The sequence below is a fragment of the Anomaloglossus baeobatrachus genome, chromosome 3 (genome assembly GCF_048569485.1).
Source record: "Anomaloglossus baeobatrachus isolate aAnoBae1 chromosome 3, aAnoBae1.hap1, whole genome shotgun sequence".
NCBI classification, from domain to species: Eukaryota; Metazoa; Chordata; class Amphibia; order Anura; family Aromobatidae; genus Anomaloglossus; species Anomaloglossus baeobatrachus.
In genome coordinates this window covers 582,190,155-582,213,557 of record NC_134355.1, presented here as the reverse complement: position 1 = coordinate 582,213,557, position 23,403 = coordinate 582,190,155, and the positions used below count along the sequence as shown (strand labels likewise).

Sequence of the window (23,403 nt, the reverse complement as noted above, 5' to 3'; positions counted from 1 at the left end):
CAAAGGGCTCTGGCGGCAGGCGCCTTAGTTCAGGATTGGTCGCAGTTCCAGCTACCCTATGTGTTTCCACCTCTGGCACTGTTGCCCAGAGTGCTACGCAAGCTCAGCTCCGATTGCCGCCGCGCCATCCTCGTCGTCCCAGACTGGCCGAGGAGGTCGTGGTTCCCGGATCTGTGGCATCTCACGGTCGGCCAACCGTGGGCACTCTCAGACCGGCCAGACTTACTGTCCCAAGGGCCGTTTTTTCCACTGAATTCTACGGCCCTGAACCTGACTGTGTGGCCATCGAGTCCGAGATCCTAGCGTCTTCAGGATTATCTCAAGACGTCATTGCCACCATGAGACGGGCTAGGAAGCCGACGTCTGCCAAGATCTACCACAAGACGTGGAAGTTATTCTTATCTTGGTGCTCTGCTTAGGGAGTGTCTCCCTGGCCATTTGCATTGTCTCCTTTTTCCTCCCTTCCTGCATCTGGTTTGGGAAAAGGTTTGTCGCTCGGCTCCCTTAAAGGACAAGTCGCAGCGCTGTCGGTATTCTTTCAGAAGCGCCTAGTACGACTTCCTCAGGTACGCACGTTCCTGCAGGGGGGTTATCACATTGTCCCTCCGTACAAGAGGCCGTTAGACCCATGGGATCTGAACAGGGTATTAATTGCTCTCCAGGAGCCGCCCTTCGAGCCTCTGAGGGATGTTTTCACTTTCTCGACTTTCACAGAAAGTGGCCTTTCTGGTAGCGGTCACGTCTCTTCGGAGAGTGTCCGAACTAGCAGCGCGGTCATCCAAAGCTCCCTTCCTGGTGTTCACCAAGATAAGGTAGTGCTGCGCCCGATCCCAGAGTTTCTCCCTAAGGTGGTATCCCCTTTTTATCACAATCAGGATATCTCCTTACCTTCCTTTTATCCATTTCATCGATATGTAATGGCTTTGCATTGTTGGATCTGGTGTAGAGCACCCAGAATCTACATTCCCGCACGGCGCCCCTGCGCCGCTCGGATGCACTCTTTGTCCTTGTCACTGGTCAGCGCAAGGGATCGCAGGCTGCAAAATCCACCCTGGCTCGATGGATCAAGGAACCAATCCTTGAAGCCTACCGTTCTACTGGGCTTCCGGTTCCATCAGGGCTGAAGGCCCATTCTACCAGAGCCGTGGGTGCGTCCTGGGCATTACGGCACCAGGCTACGGCTCAGCAGGTGTGCCAGGCGGCTACCTGGTCGAGTCTGCACACCTTCACCAAGCATTTTCAGGTGCATGCCTACGCTTAGGCGGATGCCAGCCTAAGTAGATGAGTCCTGCAGGCGGAGATTGCCTCCATGTAGGGAAGGGCTGTTTTTACAGTCCAAACTTGAGGTATTCATTTACCCACCCAGGGACTGCTTTTGGACGTCCCAATCGTCTGGGTCTCCCAATGGAGCGCCGAAGAAGGGAATTTTGTTACTTACCGTAAATTCCTTTTCTTCTAGCTCCAATTGGGAGACCCAGCACCCGCCCCTGGTTCCTTCGGGATTTTTGGTTTGTTCGGGTACACATGTTGTTCATGTTGAATGGTTTCAGTTCTCCGATGTTCCTTCGGATTGAATTTGTTTAACCAGTTATTGGCTTTCCTCCTTCTTGCTTTTGCACTAAAACTGATCAGCCCGTGATCCCACGGGGGGTGTATAGCCAGAAGGGGAGGGGCCTTACACTTTTTAGTGTAATGCTTTGTGTGGCCTCCGGAGGCAGTAGCTATACACCCAATCGTCTGGGTCTCCCAATTGGAGCTAGAAGAAAAGGAATTTACGGTAAGTAACAAAATTCCCTTCTTTCCACATATAGGAAATTATTTGATTCTGTCATGTTTACAACATCCCCCTCCTCCCCCCGGCTTAAATATCTCTCCCACATACAGTCCAGAAGAGGGATGATGTTTATGATATTGCAGTGATGCAGTATTTATACAGTCACATTTACCATGAAATATTTTTGTCTTTATTTTAAAGTATGTTTTTATAATTAGAATTCCTCCATAAACATACGGGATCTATATAAACAGATGGGATTTTATCTTAATTAAAGGGCCTTTGTCAGCAAAGAATGACTATTCAAACCAAGCACAGGCGACCGGTGCATCATGGAGGGGCCAATAATTTAAATGCATTTTCCTGCCTGCTTGTTTTCTCTCTCTCCATCCTCCTCTGTTCTTTTGATTGACTGTTCTGACGTCATACAGCCAGAGAAGGGCGAAAATAGATGGAAAACAAGCAGATGGGGAGGAGCACTGAAATATTTGTCCGTGCTTGGTTTGAACAGTCATTCTTTGCTGATTGAGTCCCTTCAAAGAACACGAGTCTACAGGGACCGACTTAATGATCCAATGTATATCTGTATCAATGCAGACCAGTACAGTGTATTAAGTAGAGAGTGACCTGGTTTGCTTTTATCTATATTAGTGGGTCTGTCTGAATACACAGTCAGGCCTCTTTTGTCAATAACTTTTCATATGGCAGCATTATTTTAGCTAAATAATGTTTTTTGAGGGGTTTTTCTTTTTTTTGTTTTAACTATGAAAAGAAGAAAAAAGGCGCTCACTGTGTGATATCACTTATTTCAGAACAGAGCAACGAATGGATCTCTCACCTGGCGGATGGTGCAGCACCACTCTGAGGAATGATGGATAGGAGTCTGCTTTGCCGATTGCTGAGCTCACCCCCCCCACCCATGCCATAGTAATTAGATAAAAAGTGGTGGATCCCGGCCGCTGCCACTGCAGAAGACAAGTCCAAAGATAAGGATAAACTGATTTATTAATGGCAACACGTTTCTTATCCTTACTTTTTGGAGACCTATATCTTTTGCAGTGGTAGCGCATATGATCCATCACTTTTTCTATCTTTTTTACTTTGGTCGTTCCCCTTCTTTCCTTAAAGATTTTCATGTATCTAAGGCTATGTGCCCACGCTGCGGATTTTGCGCGGATTTTGCCGTGGATTTGCCGCGGATTTACCGCGGATTTTCCGAAAATTTGCAGCACCGGCACTTCCAAGCCATTTCAATGGCATTTTGGAAATGCTGTGTCCATGCTGCGGATTTTTCCGCGGCGGATGTGCCGCGGATTTTGATCCGGAAAAATCTGCAGCATGTCAATTATTGTTGTGGATTTTGGTGCGAATTTTGGGTATAGAATGGGGGGGAAAAAAAAAAAATCCGCATCAAAATCCGCGGCAAAAATAAGGTGCGGATTTGCCACGAAAGTCGCGGATTTTCATGCAGAAAAATCCGCAGGTACATTCTACCGTGGACACATAGCCTAAAAGTAATCAACATGAAATAACTTGACTTGTACTGATCCTGAGGTCTAACTTTATTATAGCCCAGAGCGGCATTCATGGTTCTGCAATGAAATCTCATTTAACTTCAGCTAAACTGACGGTAATCTTGTTATGCACATCTGCGTGTGGTCCTGAAAAAAAGATGGTACTGTTGTAACAAGAAATTTCCTTCGTAAATAGTCGATCAGCTCCAAGTGATATTATTGAAAAGTGGAAGCGTTTAGGAGCAATAGCAACTCTGCCACAAAGTGGAGACCAGGTAAAGAGCGAAGTCCTGGAGCACAGAGGGCAGAAAAGCCACCATTGACGCAGAATACAAACCTCCTGTGGCATTAACATTCACACAAAAATTATACATGTGGGCCTGTCGTCGGGGGCGCTGTGGGCCTGTCGTCGGGGGCGCTGTGGGCCTGTCGTCGGGGGCGCTGTGGGCCTGTCGTCGGGGGCGCTGTGGGCCTGTCGTCGGGGGCGCTGTGGGCCTGTCGTCGGGGGCGCTGTGGGCCTGTCGTCGGGGGCGCTGTGGGCCTGTCGTCGGGGGCGCTGTGGGCCTGTCGTCGGGGGCGCTGTGGGCCTGTCGTCGGGGGCGCTGTGGGCCTGTCGTCGGGGGCGCTGTGGGCCTGTCGTCGGGGGCGCTGTGGGCCTGTCGTCGGGGGCGCTGTGGGCCTGTCGTCGGGGGCGCTGTGGGCCTGTCGTCGGGGGCGCTGTGGGCCTGTCGTCGGGGGCGCTGTGGGCCTGTCGTCGGGGGCGCTGTGGGCCTGTCGTCGGGGGCGCTGTGGGCCTGTCGTCGGGGGCGCTGTGGGCCTGTCGTCGGGGGCGCTGTGGGCCTGTCGTCGGGGGCGCTGTGGGCCTGTCGTCGGGGGCGCTGTGGGCCTGTCGTCGGGGGCGCTGTGGGCCTGTCGTCGGGGGCGCTGTGGGCCTGTCGTCGGGGGCGCTGTGGGCCTGTCGTCGGGGGCGCTGTGGGCCTGTCGTCGGGGGCCCTGTGGGCCTGTCGTCGGGGGCCCTGTGGGCCTGTCGTCGGGGGCCCTGTGGGCCTGTCGTCGGGGGCCCTGTGGGCCTGTCGTCGGGGGCCCTGTGGGCCTGTCGTCGGGGGCCCTGTGGGCCTGTCGTCGGGGGCCCTGTGGGCCTGTCGTCGGGGGCCCTGTGGGCCTGTCGTCGGGGGCCCTGTGGGCCTGTCGTCGGGGGCCCTGTGGGCCTGTCGTCGGGGGCCCTGTGGGCCTGTCGTCGGGGGCCCTGTGGGCCTGTCGTCGGGGGCCCTGTGGGCCTGTCGTCGGGGGCCCTGTGGGCCTGTCGTCGGGGGCCCTGTGGGCCTGTCGTCGGGGGCCCTGTGGGCCTGTCGTCGGGGGCCCTGTGGGCCTGTCGACATGAGTTTCTGTGGCTGAGCGGCAGCATGCAGCTTTACATCACCAAGCACAATGCTGAGCATCGGATGGAGCTTCCATTTTTGTGGGATCAGTTTAGGGGAAGGCCCTTTCCATCATGACTCCACACAAAGTAAGGTCCACAAAGACCTAGTTGGGAGAGTTTGGTGTGAAAAAACATGGCTGGCCACACAGCACTGACCTCATCCCCATCTGACAACTTTGGGATGAACTAGAGCAGTAACTGTGAGCCCGGCCCTCTCCCCAACATCAGGGTCTGACCTCACAGATGTCCTTCTGGATAAATGGGTAGTAATCCACAGTCACCTCCATGATGTTGAAGTATGTCTTCCTAGAAGTTATTTTAGCTGCAAAGTGGGAACCAACTCCTGTGACGGCAGAAAGTCTTGATCGTGTGTAATGTGAAGGAGCCATATAGTGTAAGGTTTCATTCTGATGTGTAGACGCGGACACGTGTGTTGCCATATAGGAGAGTGCTGAGTGTCATGACGCAGGAGGGTTTGTCAGTCGCGTTTGCCTTACTAGCGATAATACACAAGTATAATCCCGCTTTTGTGTTAGGGAATCTACATGAGCTTATGCGTGTTTGGATCTGCTCGGAGCGTATCCTTTTGGAATAGAGGGAGGATTAAAAGCAGAAATCCTGAGCCGACTGTAAAAATAGTGCACTGCCTCCATGCTGTCCTTCTCTGAGGCCTACAGTATGTCTTCCAGATCTGTCATCATCGGGGTTAGTCGGCATTACCGCATGTAGCTCTTCATGAACTTCTAACCTGCCTGCATTAAACAGTAGTGAGATCATGGAAATTACGGCTTGGGTAAGGCAGGGATGTGTTACTCCGTAGAGTATATCACTGTGGTGTGATGAGAGCAGCCGTGTAAGGGGCACTGAAGGTGTGATATTCTGTCAGCATGTCCATTGTTGGTGTCTTCTGTTCCTTACCATAATCTAATGGATAAAAGAATAGCAGAAAACAGGTCCCAGAAGGCAGCCACTATTTGAGTCACCCATCTCTCTGTCTCTGCAGACAAATCGCCATACATGTTAGTGACGTGTCTGCCGAACCCTGTGATTTTGTGTTTTGGGGAGTGTCCAGTCTCTCTCCGATGTCGGGGTGATGAGCTAATAAAGGGGCTTACTCCCATCTCCCCACGGAGAGAAGAACTCGCTCTGCCCATCCTGGTGTGCATATTTATGTTGGTGAGAGAATTATCGGTCTGACATCTCCAGCGTACGTGACCACATTTAGTCCTTTATATTTCCATTACAGAAGTAGTCATGGACGTCATACATAACCTTTTGGTTGATGCTGCTCCATGACTTTGGCCTTGACACAAATCGTGTGGCCAAAGATAGCTGTATGCCCCTGCTATATCGCCACATACTGCAAGTGAATAGTATGACCGTGACCTGCAAGATATTGCAGAAAGCTGGAACCATTTGGACTTTTTGCTTCTCTGTATCTTGCAGGACATTATTCCCTTGGTGTAGCAGGCAGAATACAGGGGTCTTTGGCTGCACGAGCTGTGTCATGGCCAGCCTAAAACAGCAGATATAGAAGCTCAGGCCTCATGCAGAGGTAGTCATAACTTTTGCCAGCTGGTAGGTGCCTATGGTGGTGTTCTGGCAAGACAGGTTGGTGAAGACCACAAATCCACAGAAGCTGAGGGCTAGGAGCAGCACCTTAGTGGCAGGAAGGTGCTGCTCCTAGCCCTCCGCTTTTGTGAATTTGTGGTCTTCACCAACCTGTCCCTCCAGAATAACACCATAGGCACGTACCAGATGGCAAAAGTTATGACTACTCCTGTCATCATCCTCATCCAGACCATGTGGTATGGGAAGCCTTTCTCCCTCCAGATCAAGCTAACCTTGGTTCCTATTACATTGGGAGTGTTCCTGAACTCATTTAGAGGTGTAGAGAAGACAAATAATGCTCCTTGCTGTATCCTGTATTTCAGAGGGCAATCTCTGCACAGGAGGGCAGAGACCGAGAAACACAGAACAGTTATAGGACTTCATTTTCTTGTGTTTTATTTATCTACCGTATTTTTCGCTTTATAAGACGCACTTTTTTTCCCCCAAAATTTTGGGGGAAAGTAGGGGGTGTGTCTTATAATCCGAATATACGGATTATATACTGCAGGGTCCAGGGGAGGTGGGGGCAACTCTGGAGCGGTGCTGGGGGGGCTGGTGGAGGCTCGTAGAGGTTTGTGAAGCTGCGGGAGGGAGCCTTTGATCTCCTGCTCCCGCTCATATAATATGCGCAGCCGCTGTCCATCACCGTGGTGCTGAAACCGCACCGCGGCGATGGGCTGGGGGAGCGGCGCATGTTATATCTGCCTGCGCTCCCTTTGATCGCACATGCACCCCTGTGTTAGCTATGGCCCCCATGCTGCTACCCATAGTAAAATAAAAAACTCTTTACTCACCTCCTCCAGTGTGTCTCCCCGGTCTCCCTCCTGCTGATGTGATCAGGCACGCAGAGATATCTCTCTGTTGTGTCGATCACATGACCAGCTCCGAGAACCAGGAAGTAGGAAGTGAAGGAGACAGGAGGAGCTCAACCCCACGGAGGGACACACGAGGGAAGACCGCGCTGGAGAAGGTAAGGAAAGAGTTTATTTTACTAAAAGCAGCAGCATGGAGGCGATATCTAACACAGGGTGATGTGTGCCAGCCATAGGAGACCGTGTGCCAGCCATAGGGGACAGTGTGCCAGCCATAGGGGACAGTGTGCCAGCCATAGGGGACAGTGTGCCAGCCATAGGGGCCAGTGTGCCAGCCATAGGGGCCAGTGTGCCAGCCATAGGGGCCAGTGTGCCAGCCATAGGGGCCGTGTGCCAGCCATAGGGGCCGTGTGCCAGCCATAGGGGCCGTGTGCCATCATTGGGGGCTGTGCACCAGCCATAGGGGACATGTGGCATCATTGGGGGCTGTGCGCCAGCCACAGGGGGCCGTGTGCCAGCCATAGGGGCCGTGTGCCAGCCATAGATGACGTGTGCCAGCCATAGGGGACATGTGGCATCACTGGGGGATGTGTACCAGCACAAGGGGGCTATATTCAATATAAGGTGGCCATATCCAGATTAAGCGGGCTAATTTTAGGATGGGGGGGCTATGATGGACATATACCCTATATGATTTTTTAGACGGACACTGGCATTATAAGACGTACCCCATTTATTAAAAAATTCTCTATTCCTTCACCAAATTTGGGGGTGCGTCTTATAATCAGGTGCGTCTTATAAAGCGGAAAATACGATATAAGTTAATCTGCCCTTCTCTGTTGATTTATAGCCAAAGATTTAGGGGAGGAGTGTAGAGGCGCTGTGCAAGACCTCATGTTCCTTGCTTACCGATGCTTGCCGAAAGGCTTCTAAAATGATCGGATTCAGTTCTAGGGACAGAACCTTTAACTTTAGTAAGTTCTTTTCCATAAATACTGCAGGAAACAGTTGCCATTACTGTGTCCGCGTCCTACCTGCTCTGCTATCCCAGTGATGAGGTAGACTCCTCATGTATCGGATGTTAAGCAGTGAACACATGCCTGTTGTTCTGTTCTCCATTATGTTCCTGGACACTTTTTTTTTTTTCTTTTTCTTCACCTCTGTTTCGTTATTAGGGCACGTGTCATAGTTTTCTGTAGCCGCGGGCGGCTTCACGATGCCAGCAAATATTTCAAAACCAATTTTCTGTTCGGAGTGCATATCAAATAGTGATTTGATTGTTTTACTCACTTGTGCCCTGTGGGGAGAGGTTTAATGTCATGGCTTAAATTTTGAAAGAACGCCAATTTCTCTTCCCCGGCTGGAGAGCACATTTTGCAATGCCGTTTACAGCTGCAGATGTGGTAAGCGTCAGAGGTTATATAGACCTGCGCTGTGCCAACACCTCGATGTTCCTCTGACTTAAGGGCACAGGGAGTAAATGATTGCAGACCCATAGATGTCTTGATGTCATTCTGTAGGATGGACTTGTCTATCCACACTTCATTCATTACTGCTGTTTAAGCCAGTTGTATGCACGCTGCTGTATGTAAAGTTACTAGACACCAGAGCCTTTAGTTTGCATGGAGCAATTATTGCTCCACATGGTCCCAGCTGAAAGGCCACTTAGGCTATGTGCCCATGGGAGAAAGTAACCACGGAAAAATTTTGCCACGGAAAACCCGCAGATTTTCTAGATTTTCCAGATAAATCCGCGGGTTTACGCAAGTACAGACACTCCCCATGTTATCCTAATGGGATTTTGGGAGTGCTGTATCAATACTACGGTTTTTGCAACTGCGGAATATGCTGCGGATGTCCCGCAGCCGCACGTAACTGCATGTCCATTATTCATGCGGAATTATTTGCGGAATTCCCGCCCCCCCCCCCCACTATGGAGATACAGGGCGGGAAATCCACACTGTTTACCGCAACAGCTCCGCAGATATACCGCAGCAATGGATAGCTGTGGATTCCGGGGAGTTGCTGCGTGAGCCTGTGAAAATACCTGCAGAAAAGTCCTAGGTACGATCTCCCATGGGCACATGGCCATGGAATATGCAGATCAGTGGCATTACATATTGAAGTTGGCACTTGGTTCTTTGTTGGGGTATTTAAAATAAACCACAATAAAAGGATTGCCTCACAAGGCCCCTTATTAAAATAGTATTCAGCTCTGAATACTGGGGTCCGGCTTCCCTTGGGATGTGTTGTCGTAATTTTTTTTTTTTTTTTTGGTAAATTCGAAATTAAACCCCATAATGACTTACAGATGTAGGAAGATATCTATTCAAGTATCTAGAAATTACCACCTCTTTCTATTTTTATTTAGGAATCTTCTCCCCATCGGCCATGTCTGTATAGAGGACGGTGAAAAACCAATGGTGCTGCTGCCTTTTATGAACTGGGGGAATCTGAAGCTGTTCCTGCGGCAGTGTAAGCTGGTGGAGGCCAACAACCCACAGGTAACCACATCACTGACTGCATCTTCATAATCTCCAAAGTGTTGCACAGAAGATATAAAGCATATATAAGCATAAATTAAGCAGCGGTGCAGATTTTACCTCCACCGCTTGTCAATTTATGGTGCCAATTTTAAAGTGGTATTCCATAAAGATAGTACATGTTCCACGAGTGTATAAAAACCTGTTCCTATGCTGAAATAATCTTGTAAATGGTGTCCCTGCATGCACTGTGTAATGGCCGTGTCTGACCGTACAGGATGCTCCATTTCATGGTCTGCATATACGGTACCACAGCTCCTGGCCAGGGCAGAACGCATGAGTTAATTATAAGTGATTATACAGATAATACAGCAGGGGCTCACAGATGGGTTTGTTTTTTTCTGAGGTAATGGTGTTCCCTGCCTGTTTTATCACAGGAGTGAGTGTTTGTGCTGCCTTACAAGGCTTATGACCTCATTGTAAATTAATTTATGATTAGCTCAGAGAGCTGGAGACATTGTAAAATCACTCAGGCAGAGAGGAAATGTGTTGTCTCTAGCAGGGAGGAAATGTATTTGCCTCGGGCAGGGAGGAAATGTGTTTACCTCGGGCAGGGAGGAAGTGTGTTTACCTCGGGCAGGGAGGAAGTGTGTTTACCTCGGGCAGGGAGGAAGTGTGTTTACCTCGGGCAGGGAGGAAGTGTGTTTACCTCGGGCAGGGAGGAAGTGTGTTTACCTCGGGCAGGGAGGAAGTGTGTTTACCTCGGGCAGGGAGGAAGTGTGTTTACCTCGGGCAGGGAGGAAGTGTGTTTACCTCGGGCAGGGAGGAAGTGTGTTTACCTCGGGCAGGGAGGAAGTGTGTTTACCTCGGGCAGGGAGGAAGTGTGTTTACCTCGGGCAGGGAGGAAGTGTGTTTACCTCGGGCAGGGAGGAAGTGTGTTTACCTCGGGCAGGGAGGAAGTGTGTTTACCTCGGGCAGGGAGGAAGTGTGTTTACCTCGGGCAGGGAGGAAGTGTGTTTACCTCGGGCAGGGAGGAAGTGTGTTTACCTCGGGCAGGGAGGAAGTGTGTTTACCTCGGGCAGGGAGGAAGTGTGTTTACCTCGGGCAGGGAGGAAGTGTGTTTACCTCGGGCAGGGAGGAAGTGTGTTTACCTCGGGCAGGGAGGAAGTGTGTTTACCTCGGGCAGGGAGGAAGTGTGTTTACCTCGGGCAGGGAGGAAGTGTGTTTACCTCGGGCAGGGAGGAAGTGTGTTTACCTCGGGCAGGGAGGAAGTGTGTTTACCTCGGGCAGGGAGGAAGTGTGTTTACCTCGGGCAGGGAGGAAGTGTGTTTACCTCGGGCAGGGAGGAAGTGTGTTTACCTCGGGCAGGGAGGAAGTGTGTTTACCTCGGGCAGGGAGGAAGTGTGTTTACCTCGGGCAGGGAGGAAGTGTGTTTATGTTAAGGTGAACTCTTAACCAGAGATCACTAGTTGCCTACTGCCTGGTCTAATTGGTGTGGATCGAGTGCATGCTTGAAAAATGAGATCAGACACAGTCGGATATTCATCTTTCCTCGACAGAAGTCAGCCCATGCTCTGCTTTATTACAACTGAGCTTGCTCTGATATAACCTTGCGAAGGGGCATGTCCGGATGTGTTCATTGGTCAGTGGGTCGAACAATGTGTTAGTCCATGAGCTGATTGGTAGGCGTCATTGTAGGCGGGTCTATGACATCATTGGATGGATCCATGGTGATGGTGATGACGTCCCTCCCATCTGGTGGATCCATGCTGGATGGTCTGGTCTGTAATGTCATCTGATCTTTGGTTTGGTCTTCTCTTATATGGTATCTTCTTTCATCTGGACATTCCTTGCATTCCAAGCAAGGTGTGGAGAAACAGGCAATGACAGCCACCTTTATATCTGTGTCATGTATATGATCTGAAACCTGAATTATGTAAGGCAAATCGACATATTTCCCATAATGCTCTATGTCCAGAGGTTAATTAAGTATTTCATTTTATGGCTCTCCTCAACATTTACCTCCCTGCCCGAGGTAAACACATTTCCTCCCTGCCCGAGGTAAACACATTTCCTCCCTGCCCGAGGTAAACACATTTCCTCCCTGCCCGAGGTAAACACATTTCCTCCCTGCCCGAGGTAAGCACATTTCCTCCCTACCGCTAGGTAAATACATTGCCTCCCTGCCTTAGGTAAACACATTTCTTCCCTTCCCGAGGTAATGTGTTGCCTGGGGAAGGGAGGAAAGGCATTTGCCCCAGGCAGCAACTGCGAGCCCCTGTTGTCATCTGTATGCTCACTTATAAGTGATTTATGCATGTTCTGTGTGGATGTTGCGTGAATGTGTTTGGTACAGGTAATGCATGAATGGTACAGGAGTTGCACAGCCCATCTTGCAGCTCCACTTTATCCATCCAGTAACGCCTCCATGCTGGTTTGTAGAGCGTCTGTAATAGGAACAAATCTAGTTCATGTATTAGCCACATTACGTTCAGATCTCGGAGTCCTGAATCCTTTGATACAGCGCCGTCTTGTGAGACATAGGAGAGAATGTCATGTGTCCAATACGATGTGCAAACAAACACTGCGCTTCCTGAGCATTGTCCTGTATTACTATGTGGTCTATGTAGGTAAACATGGCCAATAAGTGCAGGAAATGCAGAATTTCCTGTGCAAATGTGACAAATTCACCTGCTTTAGTCTTGTGTCCTTGTGGCCTGGCTCGGGCAGTTTCTTTATTTCCTCCGGAAACTAATGTACAGTATATTCCCCAGTATAAGAGAGGGAACGTACTCTATTATTGAGCATGATGCTAGTATCCGCGAATGTCTGGCTTATTCAGTAATCCCCATTGTATCAGAATCCACTAATCTGTGGGCTATCATCTCATCTCAGGTCACTTTATCTTATCTCCTATAGGCGGACCTATTTATTTAGCTTTTTAAAGCATCCATTGTATATAATGTTACCTTATTGTGGGTCTGAGTGTGCGTGTCCTCCATTTCTTGCAGTGGGCACATACATTGCTGTGGTTCTGGAGCATCATCTTCATGTTCTCGTGTTGTGCACAGGAAACCAGAAGCCTCGCTCATGTATTAGTAAGCTGCGCGGCGTGCCTGAGCAGGAATTTACTCTCTATGGATCCCTCTCCGGGAACCTGGACAGGTTTTTTTTTTTTACCCCGTGGGCCTTCACTTTTATTTATATGACAGATTTTCCCAGATTATGAAACTATAAACTCCACAAAACTATTCCGCAAGTTTAACCCATAAAGAAAGTGTCAGCGTGAGGATTGTCGATCCCTTCTCACATGGGCACTGCCACTGATCCATGGGGCTCGGCACAGCAGGTCACTTACAGCTTTTCAGACTGGCCAGCATCTGACTGACTAGAATATTGTGATACAATACACTTATCTTGGTGTACGCACATTTTTATGTATTGACAGTCCTCCTTGCATGTGTAGTACGCGATGATTTTTTATTTTTTTTTTAGGGTATACCCATATTTATTTTGGTCTTCTTTTTTTTTTTTTTGTTTTTTAAAGGGAATCTGTCAGGAACCCTACCTGAGGCTAAGTTCACACACTGCGTTTTTTTGACGCTGCGCTTTTGTGCGTTTTTGGCTGCTAAAAACGCACAAAACCGCACCCGTGGTAAAAACGCATGCATTTTTACCGCGATTTGGTGCGTTTTTGGCTACCTTTTGCTGCGTTTTTGATCTCTGCGTTTTTCTGCGGTTTTTCAATGCATTGCATGGGGGGAAAACACAGAAAAACGCAGGAAAGAATTGACATGTCCATTTTTTTTTTTTTTAAGCTCAAAAACGCAGCTTAAAAAAAAAGTTGTGTGCGGACAGCAAAATTGAAAACTCATAGACCTTGCTGGGGAAGCAAAGTCATGCAGTTTTGAGGCCAAAAACGCACTTGAAAAATGTGCAAAAACGCCGCGAAAGACGCACTGTGTGCACATAGCCTTACAGTTTTGATAATTTAATGCTGATAAAACAATTATTTTATCACTGGCAGACTAGTGAACATGCAGCTATGTAGTCCTCCATATACCAGAGCGCAGAATATAATCCCGCCCCCCCCTTCTCTGGCATTTTTTTGCCTATGCACAGTGTACACAGAGTTGCCAGTCAGTGGTGTGGGCGGGGTTACACAGAGCTCAGCCTTTAGAGAACTGGTAGATCTACAGCAGATAAAACAGGTATTTTATCAAAACGAAAGCAAGCAGCCCAGTAAGTGTTACATCTCTGGAATAATAATCTTTATATAGCGTCAACATATGCTGCAGCACTTTACATACATTTAACATCACTGTCCCCATTGGGACAATCTAAATTCCCTATCTGTCTGTCTTTGGAGTGTGGGCGAAACCAGAGAACCCGGAGGAAACCCACACAAATACGGGGAGAACATACAAACTCCTTGCAGATGATGTCCTTGGTGAGATTTGAACCCAGGACCCCAGCGCTGTAAGATTGCAGTGCTAACCACTGAGCCACCGTGCCGGAGTCAGGGTCTCTATCCCTACCTCATGCTGCTGTTATATGGGGTAACAAAAGCCTGGTGACAGATTCCCTTACAAAAATACTTTTCCCAGATTGATTCCTGATGTGAATAGACCCAGCGGTAATTACATCTACTATAAAGAGAGGTGCTGATCCATCTGCCAGCACACCCCCTTTTTCATATGTCTGTGATATCCGCAGAACGGCATGTACTTACCAGTAAATGACAGCTTTACATGGTACAGGACCCATTTGGTCTATTTGAAGTTGAGTTTTATATGATTACGGAGGAGGCGGGTGTGCTTGGCATTGTTGGGCACAGCGGTCAACTCAGTCTTCGCTGGCATATCCACCCCCACACTGAGGTCTGTTCTGTCTTACATATCTACTGTAGTCCTGGCAGGTAAATGTGTGTGGCGCTTGATGAGAGACATGCAGCCGCGAGCTGTTCCTTGTGAGCGATTGCTGGAGGACAGCCATACTTTGGGTCCCGCTGCAGAGACTCTTTTGCCTGTAAAGCTGAGCACACACCTGGATGTTGCCATCGGACATTCTTCACTTGACATTCTTGAAGATCATATTATGACCCTGTAATTTCTTAGAATTGATTCTGGCTCTGAGGAATATTCTGCTGCTCAGATCCGCTCCATGACTAATGTATATCCAGTTATCTTTACATCAGCTCTGTTAACATTAAGCTGAAGAATGTAAACCATCGGCTGTATCCACCGAGACGTGCCACAGTAACCCGGCCTCTGTGTAAGCAATAGTGAGATCTGGGTGATAGGCGGTGATGCCAGCTGCCCGTCTGGGAAGATAAGTTTCATGTGCAGTTAAAAGAAAGCCATAATCAATTTTTTTGTTTTTCCTGTATTTACCATGTTTTTAAAAAATAAGACCTCACCCAAAAATGAACCCTAGCAGGGATTTTCAGAGCAAGGCTTAAATATAAGCCCTCCTCAGAAAATAAGTCCTAGTCACGGTTCAATAATAAAGTGTCCGTGCAGCTAAAAAAGTTACAGATACTGCAGGACACTTCCTTATAGAAAGCGGGCATCCCGCAATCACACCAGACGCCGAGCAGAGGACCTGCAGTGATTGCACCCGAGCACACATTGGATCTCACACACACAATCTGATCGCGCGCACTCACACAATCAGATCACGCACACAAACATCAGATCACACACACAATCAGATCACACACATAGTCACCACATCCAGTGACACCGATTTCTTCTCGCCGGCAAAATCCTGAAAGGCAGTGCAGTGGAGCGCAAGGACCTGCCGCAATGCTTGCCTACAGGACCTGTGGATACACGGGACTTCCTCCCATCATTCCCTGAGGCCGGAAGCATTGTTTAACACTGGATGTGATGTGTGTGTTTGATCTGCGATCGTGTGTGTGTGTGTGTGTGTGTGTGTGTGTGTGTGTGTGTGTGAGAGAGAGAGAGATCTGCTTTGTGTGATATCTGCTGTGTGTGTGTGTGTGTGTGTGTGTGTGTGTGTGTGTGTGTGTGTGTCAGCCAGAAGTAGGGGAGGACGGCGTGCACCCCCCAGCCGGAGATCACAGGGAGGACCTGGGAGCCACGCAGACATGCGGGTCTGGTAAGTATGAGTCTCCTGGGAAGTGGGGGGGGGGTCTGCTTTTTTGGGTGGTAAACTTACCCCCCCAACCATGTTTCTCCAAGAATAAGACCTCCAAAAATAAGCCCTAGTGCTTTTTTGGGGGGCAAAAAAATACAAGACACTGTCTTCTTTTTAGAAAAAACACTTTGTTTTCCCAAAAATGTTGGGAGGGGTTTTTTCACATTAAAATATTAAAAAGAAAATGTAGTAATCCACTAGTCCTTTTTTAGAGTCATACCTCCTGTTATTTCAGGAAGAGTTTGCAGGAGATTTCTCATCAGAAGGGGCAAGAATATATTGACTGGTAATTCTGTATATAGAGGATCCAACCATTCACAGACTGTCACACCTGACCCCACTCCCCTTCACAAAGACCTTTGCACAATCTCAGTAGACACTTCAGTAAAAAAAGACAGGGTTGAAAGCCAATCATTTGAGTTTAATGTACATATGTTATTTCCTAAAACAAAGGAAGTTGGTCAAAAAGAAAAATAAATGTAGCAATTTTCACTCTGACCACTGGGGCATTTTTTCAACAGTCACTTTTTGCTAAGGTACATCAGCCACAATGGACAGAGAGTGACCGTATCTTTTTTTTTTTTTCACTCATGACAGCAGCACTGTACTGTGAGTGGATCTGCCCTTCAACGACAGGAAACCTACCGGATAAAAGGGGCGGTACCTCCCCCACCCATCAGGTGTCCCTGTCCTTGATGACGCAACCTTAATTTGGATATCAGATGGTACAAGATGAAGATGAGAAGTTTAACCAGTGTCTGACTAGTCAATTTCGGCAGTGTTCTGTCCTTCCTGCGGCCGGTGTAGGGCTCCTGGAAGCACCACAGTTGGACAAGGAGGATTTGACTTTAGTGCTAGTGCGAGTAGTGGCACCATTAACTGAGGTCACCTGGCTAGCGCACAACCCCGGTCAGTGCACCATGGAGGATCACCCTGCCGATAAGTGTGCCTGTGACATTTCACTTTGAGATTTTTCACTTTTGTGGTAGGACCAGAAGAAGCGTCCACAAAGGCATGGCATGTCCCGCTTTTAAAATACGATTAGACCATCAGCTAATTGGGTTCTTTGCTCCATCAGTAATGAAGTGGCAGCAACATCTGCAGCTGCGGCAGTGATAATCGCTCAAGTGCAAAACATGCCTCCAGAAGTGACAGTAGGACTGTCACCAATGACTCAACTTCAGTAAGGTGGATCTTGATAGAAACCTAAGAGTAGTTTCCTTTCCTTCCTCATTTAAGAGGAAATATCATTTTTGCTGAGGCCTCTACAGCATTTTGGGATAAAGCACCAAAATTAGATGCAACGGTCTCAAAGGCATCCAAAAAGATTCACTTTACCCTTTGAGGATATGGGGATGCTTAAGAATCCTCTGGATATAAAGGTGGATAGCTTTCGTAAGGGTACTGGGGAATCCTCAGTTGGAGCTCTGAAACCAGCCATCTCAGCATCATGTACCGCCAGATCTTTAATGTTTGATTGAATCATCTGGAATGCTCAGCTCAGGGGTAAGGTGTCAGGGTACAGTATTTTGGCCACAATTTAGTTGATGCGAGGAGCAGCAGCGTTTCTATCTGATGCTTCAGTGGATTCAGCAATACTAGAGGCTATATTGGTGGCACTTTATAATGAAGCCCGCAGAGCGCTCTGGGTCAAAGCTATGCTCTATCCCGTGTGAAGAGGAATTCCTCTTTGGCTCAGTCTTGGACGACATTTTGGAAAAAGTAGGAGATGGCAAAAAAGGATTTTCTAATCTGTGTCCATTCCAACTCCTAGAAGATACTTTCAGAAAAGAAGGAATAAGCAGAGAAGCCCCCCTGCCCCCCCTCCCCCCGAGATCAAGATAGGTGGGTTTACTAGAGGAAAAAAGCTTTATTCCCTCACGTTCTGACCTCTTTCGCTCAGACCTCTTTCGCTCAGACCTCTTTCGCTCAGACCTCTTTCGCTCAGACCTCTTTCGCTCAGACCTCTTTTGCTCAGACCTCTTTTGCTCAGACCTCTTTTGCTCAGACCTCTTTTGCTCAGACCTCTTTTGCTCAGACCTCTTTCGCTCAGACCTCTTTCGCTCAGACCTCTTTCGCTCAGACCTCTTTCGCTCAGACCTCTTTCGCTCAGACCTCTTTCGCTCAGACCTCTTTCGCTCAGACCTCTTTCGCTCAGACCTCTTTCGCTCAGACCTGCAGTGGTCACTTGGGTCTTTGCAAAAATGATAGTGCATCTTTCTCTCGAAGGTGAACAGTCACTTCCACTATTTGTCACATATCTGGATGACTTCCTAATCATAGGCAGTTCAGTTCATCACTGTAACTGTCAGTTACAAAGAGGTCAGGTCTGCCTTAAAAAAAACTTAGGTTGGCTCTTAAATTATTTCAAAAATTTGAAACTAAAGACATCTCAAGCTGGTCTCCAGGAATCAATAATGTTGTCTTCCAGATCGCAAAGTAGAAAAAATACAGCCAAGAATCAGAGGAGGTAAAACTTTCCACCATGTCCCTCAGGAGGGAAGGAGGGCTATATGTTCTTGCTAGGTTCTCTGACCTCATGAATCCCAGCTGGATTTAGGCCCAGTCTCACACCAGAGAGTAGCAGTGGAACGGTCTAAGGAATAAAGTCTCCGCTAAGGTAGGATAACGTTATCTCCATTAACAACCCATTACCTTCTTTGGTGGTTGAACATAAAAAAATCTTGCCAGAGGGGTAGCCTGGGTAAACCAGATTGCAAGGATAATTACCACAGATGCAAACCCCAAGGGATGGGGAGCCCATCTAGAGGATCACCTTTTCCAAAGAGTATGACCAGTGAAAGAAAAGTGAGCTCCTTTGACCATGAAGGAGTTACTAAAGGTAGAATGCCATAAAGCAGGTCCTATTCTCCTTGCAGGGTTACCATAATGGGTTACAGATGATCTGGTAACAGTAGCTATGGAAATCTTAAGGGGCAACTCTGTCCAATTCTTTGAGGTGAGAAACTGGAAAAGGAGATTGGATATTTCTGATGGCAGAAACCCAACAACTTTACATATAAAAGAAAAAGGAAACTACAAGGTGGATTTTTTAAGCCGTAATCTGTTAAAGCGAGGAGAATAGGGCAATCCATTTTAAATCTAATATTGATTATGTGTGGCCTGCCGGACATAGAACAGGAAGGTGGAAAAATGCTGTTCTCTCAATCACAGGGAAAATTCTCAGTTAGTGGATGCCTTACTGATCAGATGGAGTTATGATCTAATATATTCCTTTCAAGCAGTCCTGAGGAAGACCGGGCAAGAGTCATCCTGGTTAGCATCCTTCTGGCCCAAGAGGCCATAGTTTTCCTGGTTGATAAACCATTGGTGCTACTGGAAGTGCCGGATCGTCTCTCCCAGGGGCCAGTTTGGCATCTTCAAGCAACCAGCCTACATTTAACTGCATGGAACTTGAGGGAACCTAACTTCTGCCCTGCTCCAGAGTAGGAAGGCCGTCACTATGAAGATCTATGGTAGAACCCGGAGAACATTCCTAGCCACTTTAGTAGCAAAGCTGGAAGACCGAGTACCAGTCAGTCCTATTTTAGAGTTTCTTCAAAAAAACCTAGAGCAGGGACTCTGCAATAGCACCCTCAAAGTTCAGGTATCGGCTCTGAGGTGACCTTTATCTAATTGTGACCTGGAAGGTAACCATTGCGTTTCCCATCTGGTGTGTAGGTACAAAGGTAATTCTGAAGAGAGGAGGAGCAGTTGAGCTGTGACATGGACTATTGTGATCCGTGAATACTATCTATTGTCGTCATTGTCATCCTGCCTCTGCGGAAAAGAAAACTTCTGCAAACTCTTCCTGAAAGGACAGGCAGTAGGAGTGTAAGCCAGCCCCAGTGGCCAGTGTGAAAATTGCAGGGTTTTATTTGTAGCACAGATTGTGCTATGCTACATTTAAAAAAAAAAAAAAAAAATTGCCAAAATTTAAAAAAATTATTGTAAAACAAAAACCCGACTTCAGTTATGTCATTTCTGGGTGATGGTTTCCCTTTAAGGTCACAGGCTTAGTTTTTTGTTTTTTTTTCCACTTTTAACACTACTGTATTGTGATGGATGTCAGCGATGACATGCGTAACTGAAGGGTGAGACTGCTTTCATCCATTGCAAGTTTTGCTGACAGTGCTCCAGTGCCCTGTTCTCTCCAAAACAGGGAGGATCTCAAAGGTTACCCTTGGTTATCTTTAAAAAGCTGCAGATTTGCCAGCTTACAGAGGAAAACATGAGGATATGAGCTCCAGTCTCAGGAGATAGCGGAGGAATGTGTGTATATTTCCATTAGGTTAATTTTCTTTAGCGCTGTGGGATTGCTCAACCTGAGTCACTCATGGAGCATTGACGATCATGGGCAACAATTGTGTCCATTGCCCTCGGAAACTTGGAGCATATTCCAAATTGCTGTACACCCAGAGCATCCAACGCCAGGCCCGCGAGCCAAATCCGGCCCAACACATCACTTTATGTGGCCCGTGATCTGGGTTGTCAGTAACACCCAAGGCTTTTGTTTGCTGTCCATAGCATCCAGCAGAAAAAAGCACAGTGCGTAATTTTGTATTTTTTTATTTTCTCCCAGTTTGTACTGCACATGTGCTAAAGAGGCTGCCATGTTCAGTACAAACTGTACATACTAGAATTTATGGTCTCCTGGTAGATGTGATGTCATTTCCGTCACGTATTGTCTGCGTCACCTCTGACCCAGGGTGCAGCGCACCAGTCACCGGAACGCCTGCAACTCAGGAGATAAGTGACCTGCACTCCCCATCTTTAGCACTCGCTCACTGCATCAATGAGAAGCTGCAGGTAAAAATATCGCATAGTCTATACTGTGTGAATGCCTCTGGTGGGGTTTAAGGGGGTATATAATGCTTGGGGATGTCTGTGGTGAGGGTTTCTGGGGCCTATAATATGAGTGGACTCCTGTGGTGTGTTTTGGGGGTGTACAATGCTGGGGGAAAGGCCTGTACTGGGATTTTCTGTAGGGAGGGGTGGTTGGTACAATGCTGTGCGGGATGTCGGTAATGGGATTTGGGGCTTATACAATGTTGGCAGGACTCCTCTGCTGGGATTTTGGGAGGAGTGCAATGTTGTAGGGATGCCATTCATGGGATTTTGGAGGGGGTGGGGGTGCAATGTTGTGCACATGCCTGCTGTGGAATTTTGGGGTCTATGATTCCTGCCGTGGGATTTAGAATGTGCAGTGGTAATGTTTTTTTTTATATGGGATTTTAGGGGGAGTACGACTGTGGTGGGACTTTGGGGGGGAGCGATGCTGGAGGATGACTGTGATGGGATTTTTGGGCTGTAGGTATGCCTGTGGTGGGAGTTTGGTGGTGTGCAATGCAGGGCCGATGCCTGTGGTAAAATGTTGAGGTGTGTGTGATTTTGGTGGTTTATAAGACTGGAAGATGCCTGTTCTGAGAGTTTGGAGGTGTGCGATGCGGGGAAGGGGGGATTTGGGGTTTGGTGGTGTACAATGCTGATGACTCACCAAACGGAGACAAAAAATGCACACAAACATGACAAAATAAAGGCAAGTAAACTAAGGTGCTGAGATGGTGCAGAAATTCTACAGCGCCAAAAACTCAATGGATACTTATAGTGGGAATGTAGCCTTAAAGAATAAGTGTTAATAGTTACATTTTTTTGAATTAATAAAATACAAAGTGAAAGAACAAAATAGGACTTTTAATCAAATCACTTGCTGTGACCTCCCTTTGCCTTCAGCACAGCGTCAGCTCCTCTAGCTGCACGTGCACACAGTTTTTGAAGAACCTCTCCAGGGAGGTTGTTCCAAACATCTTGGAGAACCAACCGCAGATCTGTAGATGTAGACCTACACAGGTTCTTTTTCCATGCGGATTTGCTGCTGGGAAAATCCACACTTCTTCAACATAATGGGCATGCTTTTGTATTTGAAAATGTGTAGCATACCTTGAAAATTGCTCTGGTTTTTCTTTGTGGATGAGGTTTGGAAAATCCATTTACATGTGTGGTACTGTAATGAATCGTACGTTTCCAGTGTAGATACTGCAACAAATCTGTCACTTGTGAACATGGCCTTACCATCGGACATAATTACTGCTGCATCTTACCCAGCTTCAATGATGAAACATATATCAGACATCGCCTTTATCAGATTTTGTCGTCTTGCGACCTTCCTGACAACTTGCACAGAACAAACATCACCGTCATCATTCAGAATTGAGCTTTTGGCTTTTAGCATCAAGTGTCCGTACCTCAGCGTAGAAGTAAGACTATTTGTAGGAGTGGATGTGATTCTGGTATATTGTGTTGAGGCCAAGAGGGTAAAGAGGCTCAACACTTAAAGGGGTATTTCCATCTCCAAGATCCTATCTCATTATGTATTAGGTGTAGAATTAGTAATAATAATAATAGCAAATGCATCCAATTAGAAATGTAGTATAGTTCTCCTGATTCACTAGGTTGCTTACCTCATGTTCAGGGCATTGCAGGACCTTAGGTATCCGTGGCTACAACCACTAGCAACTAACTAGTTAATTAACTGTGACTATATGTGTGGTCGTAATCATGGATACGAAAGGTCCTGCAATGCCCTGAACATGAGGTAAGCGACCTAGTGAATCAGAAGAACTATACTACATTTCTAATTGGATGCATTTGCTAATATTATTATTACACCTACTATATATTGGGGTAGGATCTTGGAGATGGGAGTACCCCTTTCAGGCAAAATGTAAAAGCCCATACAGGGGACAAGCGAGCTCACTGTCTTCCTGCCAATCCCGATATGATGCCACCGACTGGTGGCAGTTTATCTCCACTGTTAGGGGTCCCGTTGGGCTTCAGAATATTCGGCCCATTGATCGTTCTTGCTCTGGAGTCCTTTGTTGTCTTTGCATTGGAGAATGGAAACCTTGACACATTTGTGGATTTTACATTGAATGGGACTAATCTACATGATACACAAAAATACAATCCAAGAATCGTCCCTCAAATTTTGGACACAGATTTTGTTGCAAATACAAGTCTAATTTTTATTTTATTTTTTTACCTTGAAAGACTTAGTTGTGAACGCACCTTCAGGGGAGTCTTGTTTTTGTACTTTCTCTTACAGGAATATCTGCCTATAGCTTCCTGCAGATTTCTCCACCTCGCAGCTCCTACAAGTGTTTATAGCACATTTCTCACCTTGTGTATATACAGCCGGATCCCTGTTACTCTAAAATAACACGTCTGTTTTCCCCTCACCTTCACGCCTGTGAAAACACGCTTGCTAGTGCGGACAAGTTGGTGTACAGGACCTGGGATGTTTGATGTGCATGGCATATAAAGCCTGGCTGCTCGCAGATTCCTCACCTCCACTCGTAGAGAACTTAGTCCTGTCCTACATACATTTTCCATCTTTATGTTGTGTATGGGTTTTTTCCTCTTAGTGTTCTTGGAACAGATACTTCAGTTAAAAAAAATAATAATAATCCCCCCCCCCCCCCCTCCCGTGGAGATGGACCTCAATGTTCTCTACTCTGTAGAGACAAATAGTCCCACCTCATTTTGGCCCTAAACCGCCATTCCCATAGGAGATGTAATCATATGTAAGATCTTTCTGCCCCTCTCCTACTGTGTGTTGGAACGGGCA

General features: G+C 47.5%; 1 protein-coding gene across 3 annotated transcripts in view; it reads left to right on the top strand.

The window, feature by feature from the left end:
• RYK (receptor like tyrosine kinase) overlaps positions 1-23,403 on the top strand; it is a 172,133-nt gene that overhangs the window by 135,486 nt on the left and 13,244 nt on the right. For all 3 annotated transcript variants that reach the window (XM_075341003.1, XM_075341001.1, XM_075341002.1), the window contains one exon: positions 9,503-9,635. In XM_075341003.1, coding sequence (XP_075197118.1) covers positions 9,503-9,635 — 133 coding nt within the window. The remainder of the gene's footprint in view (positions 1-9,502; positions 9,636-23,403) is intronic.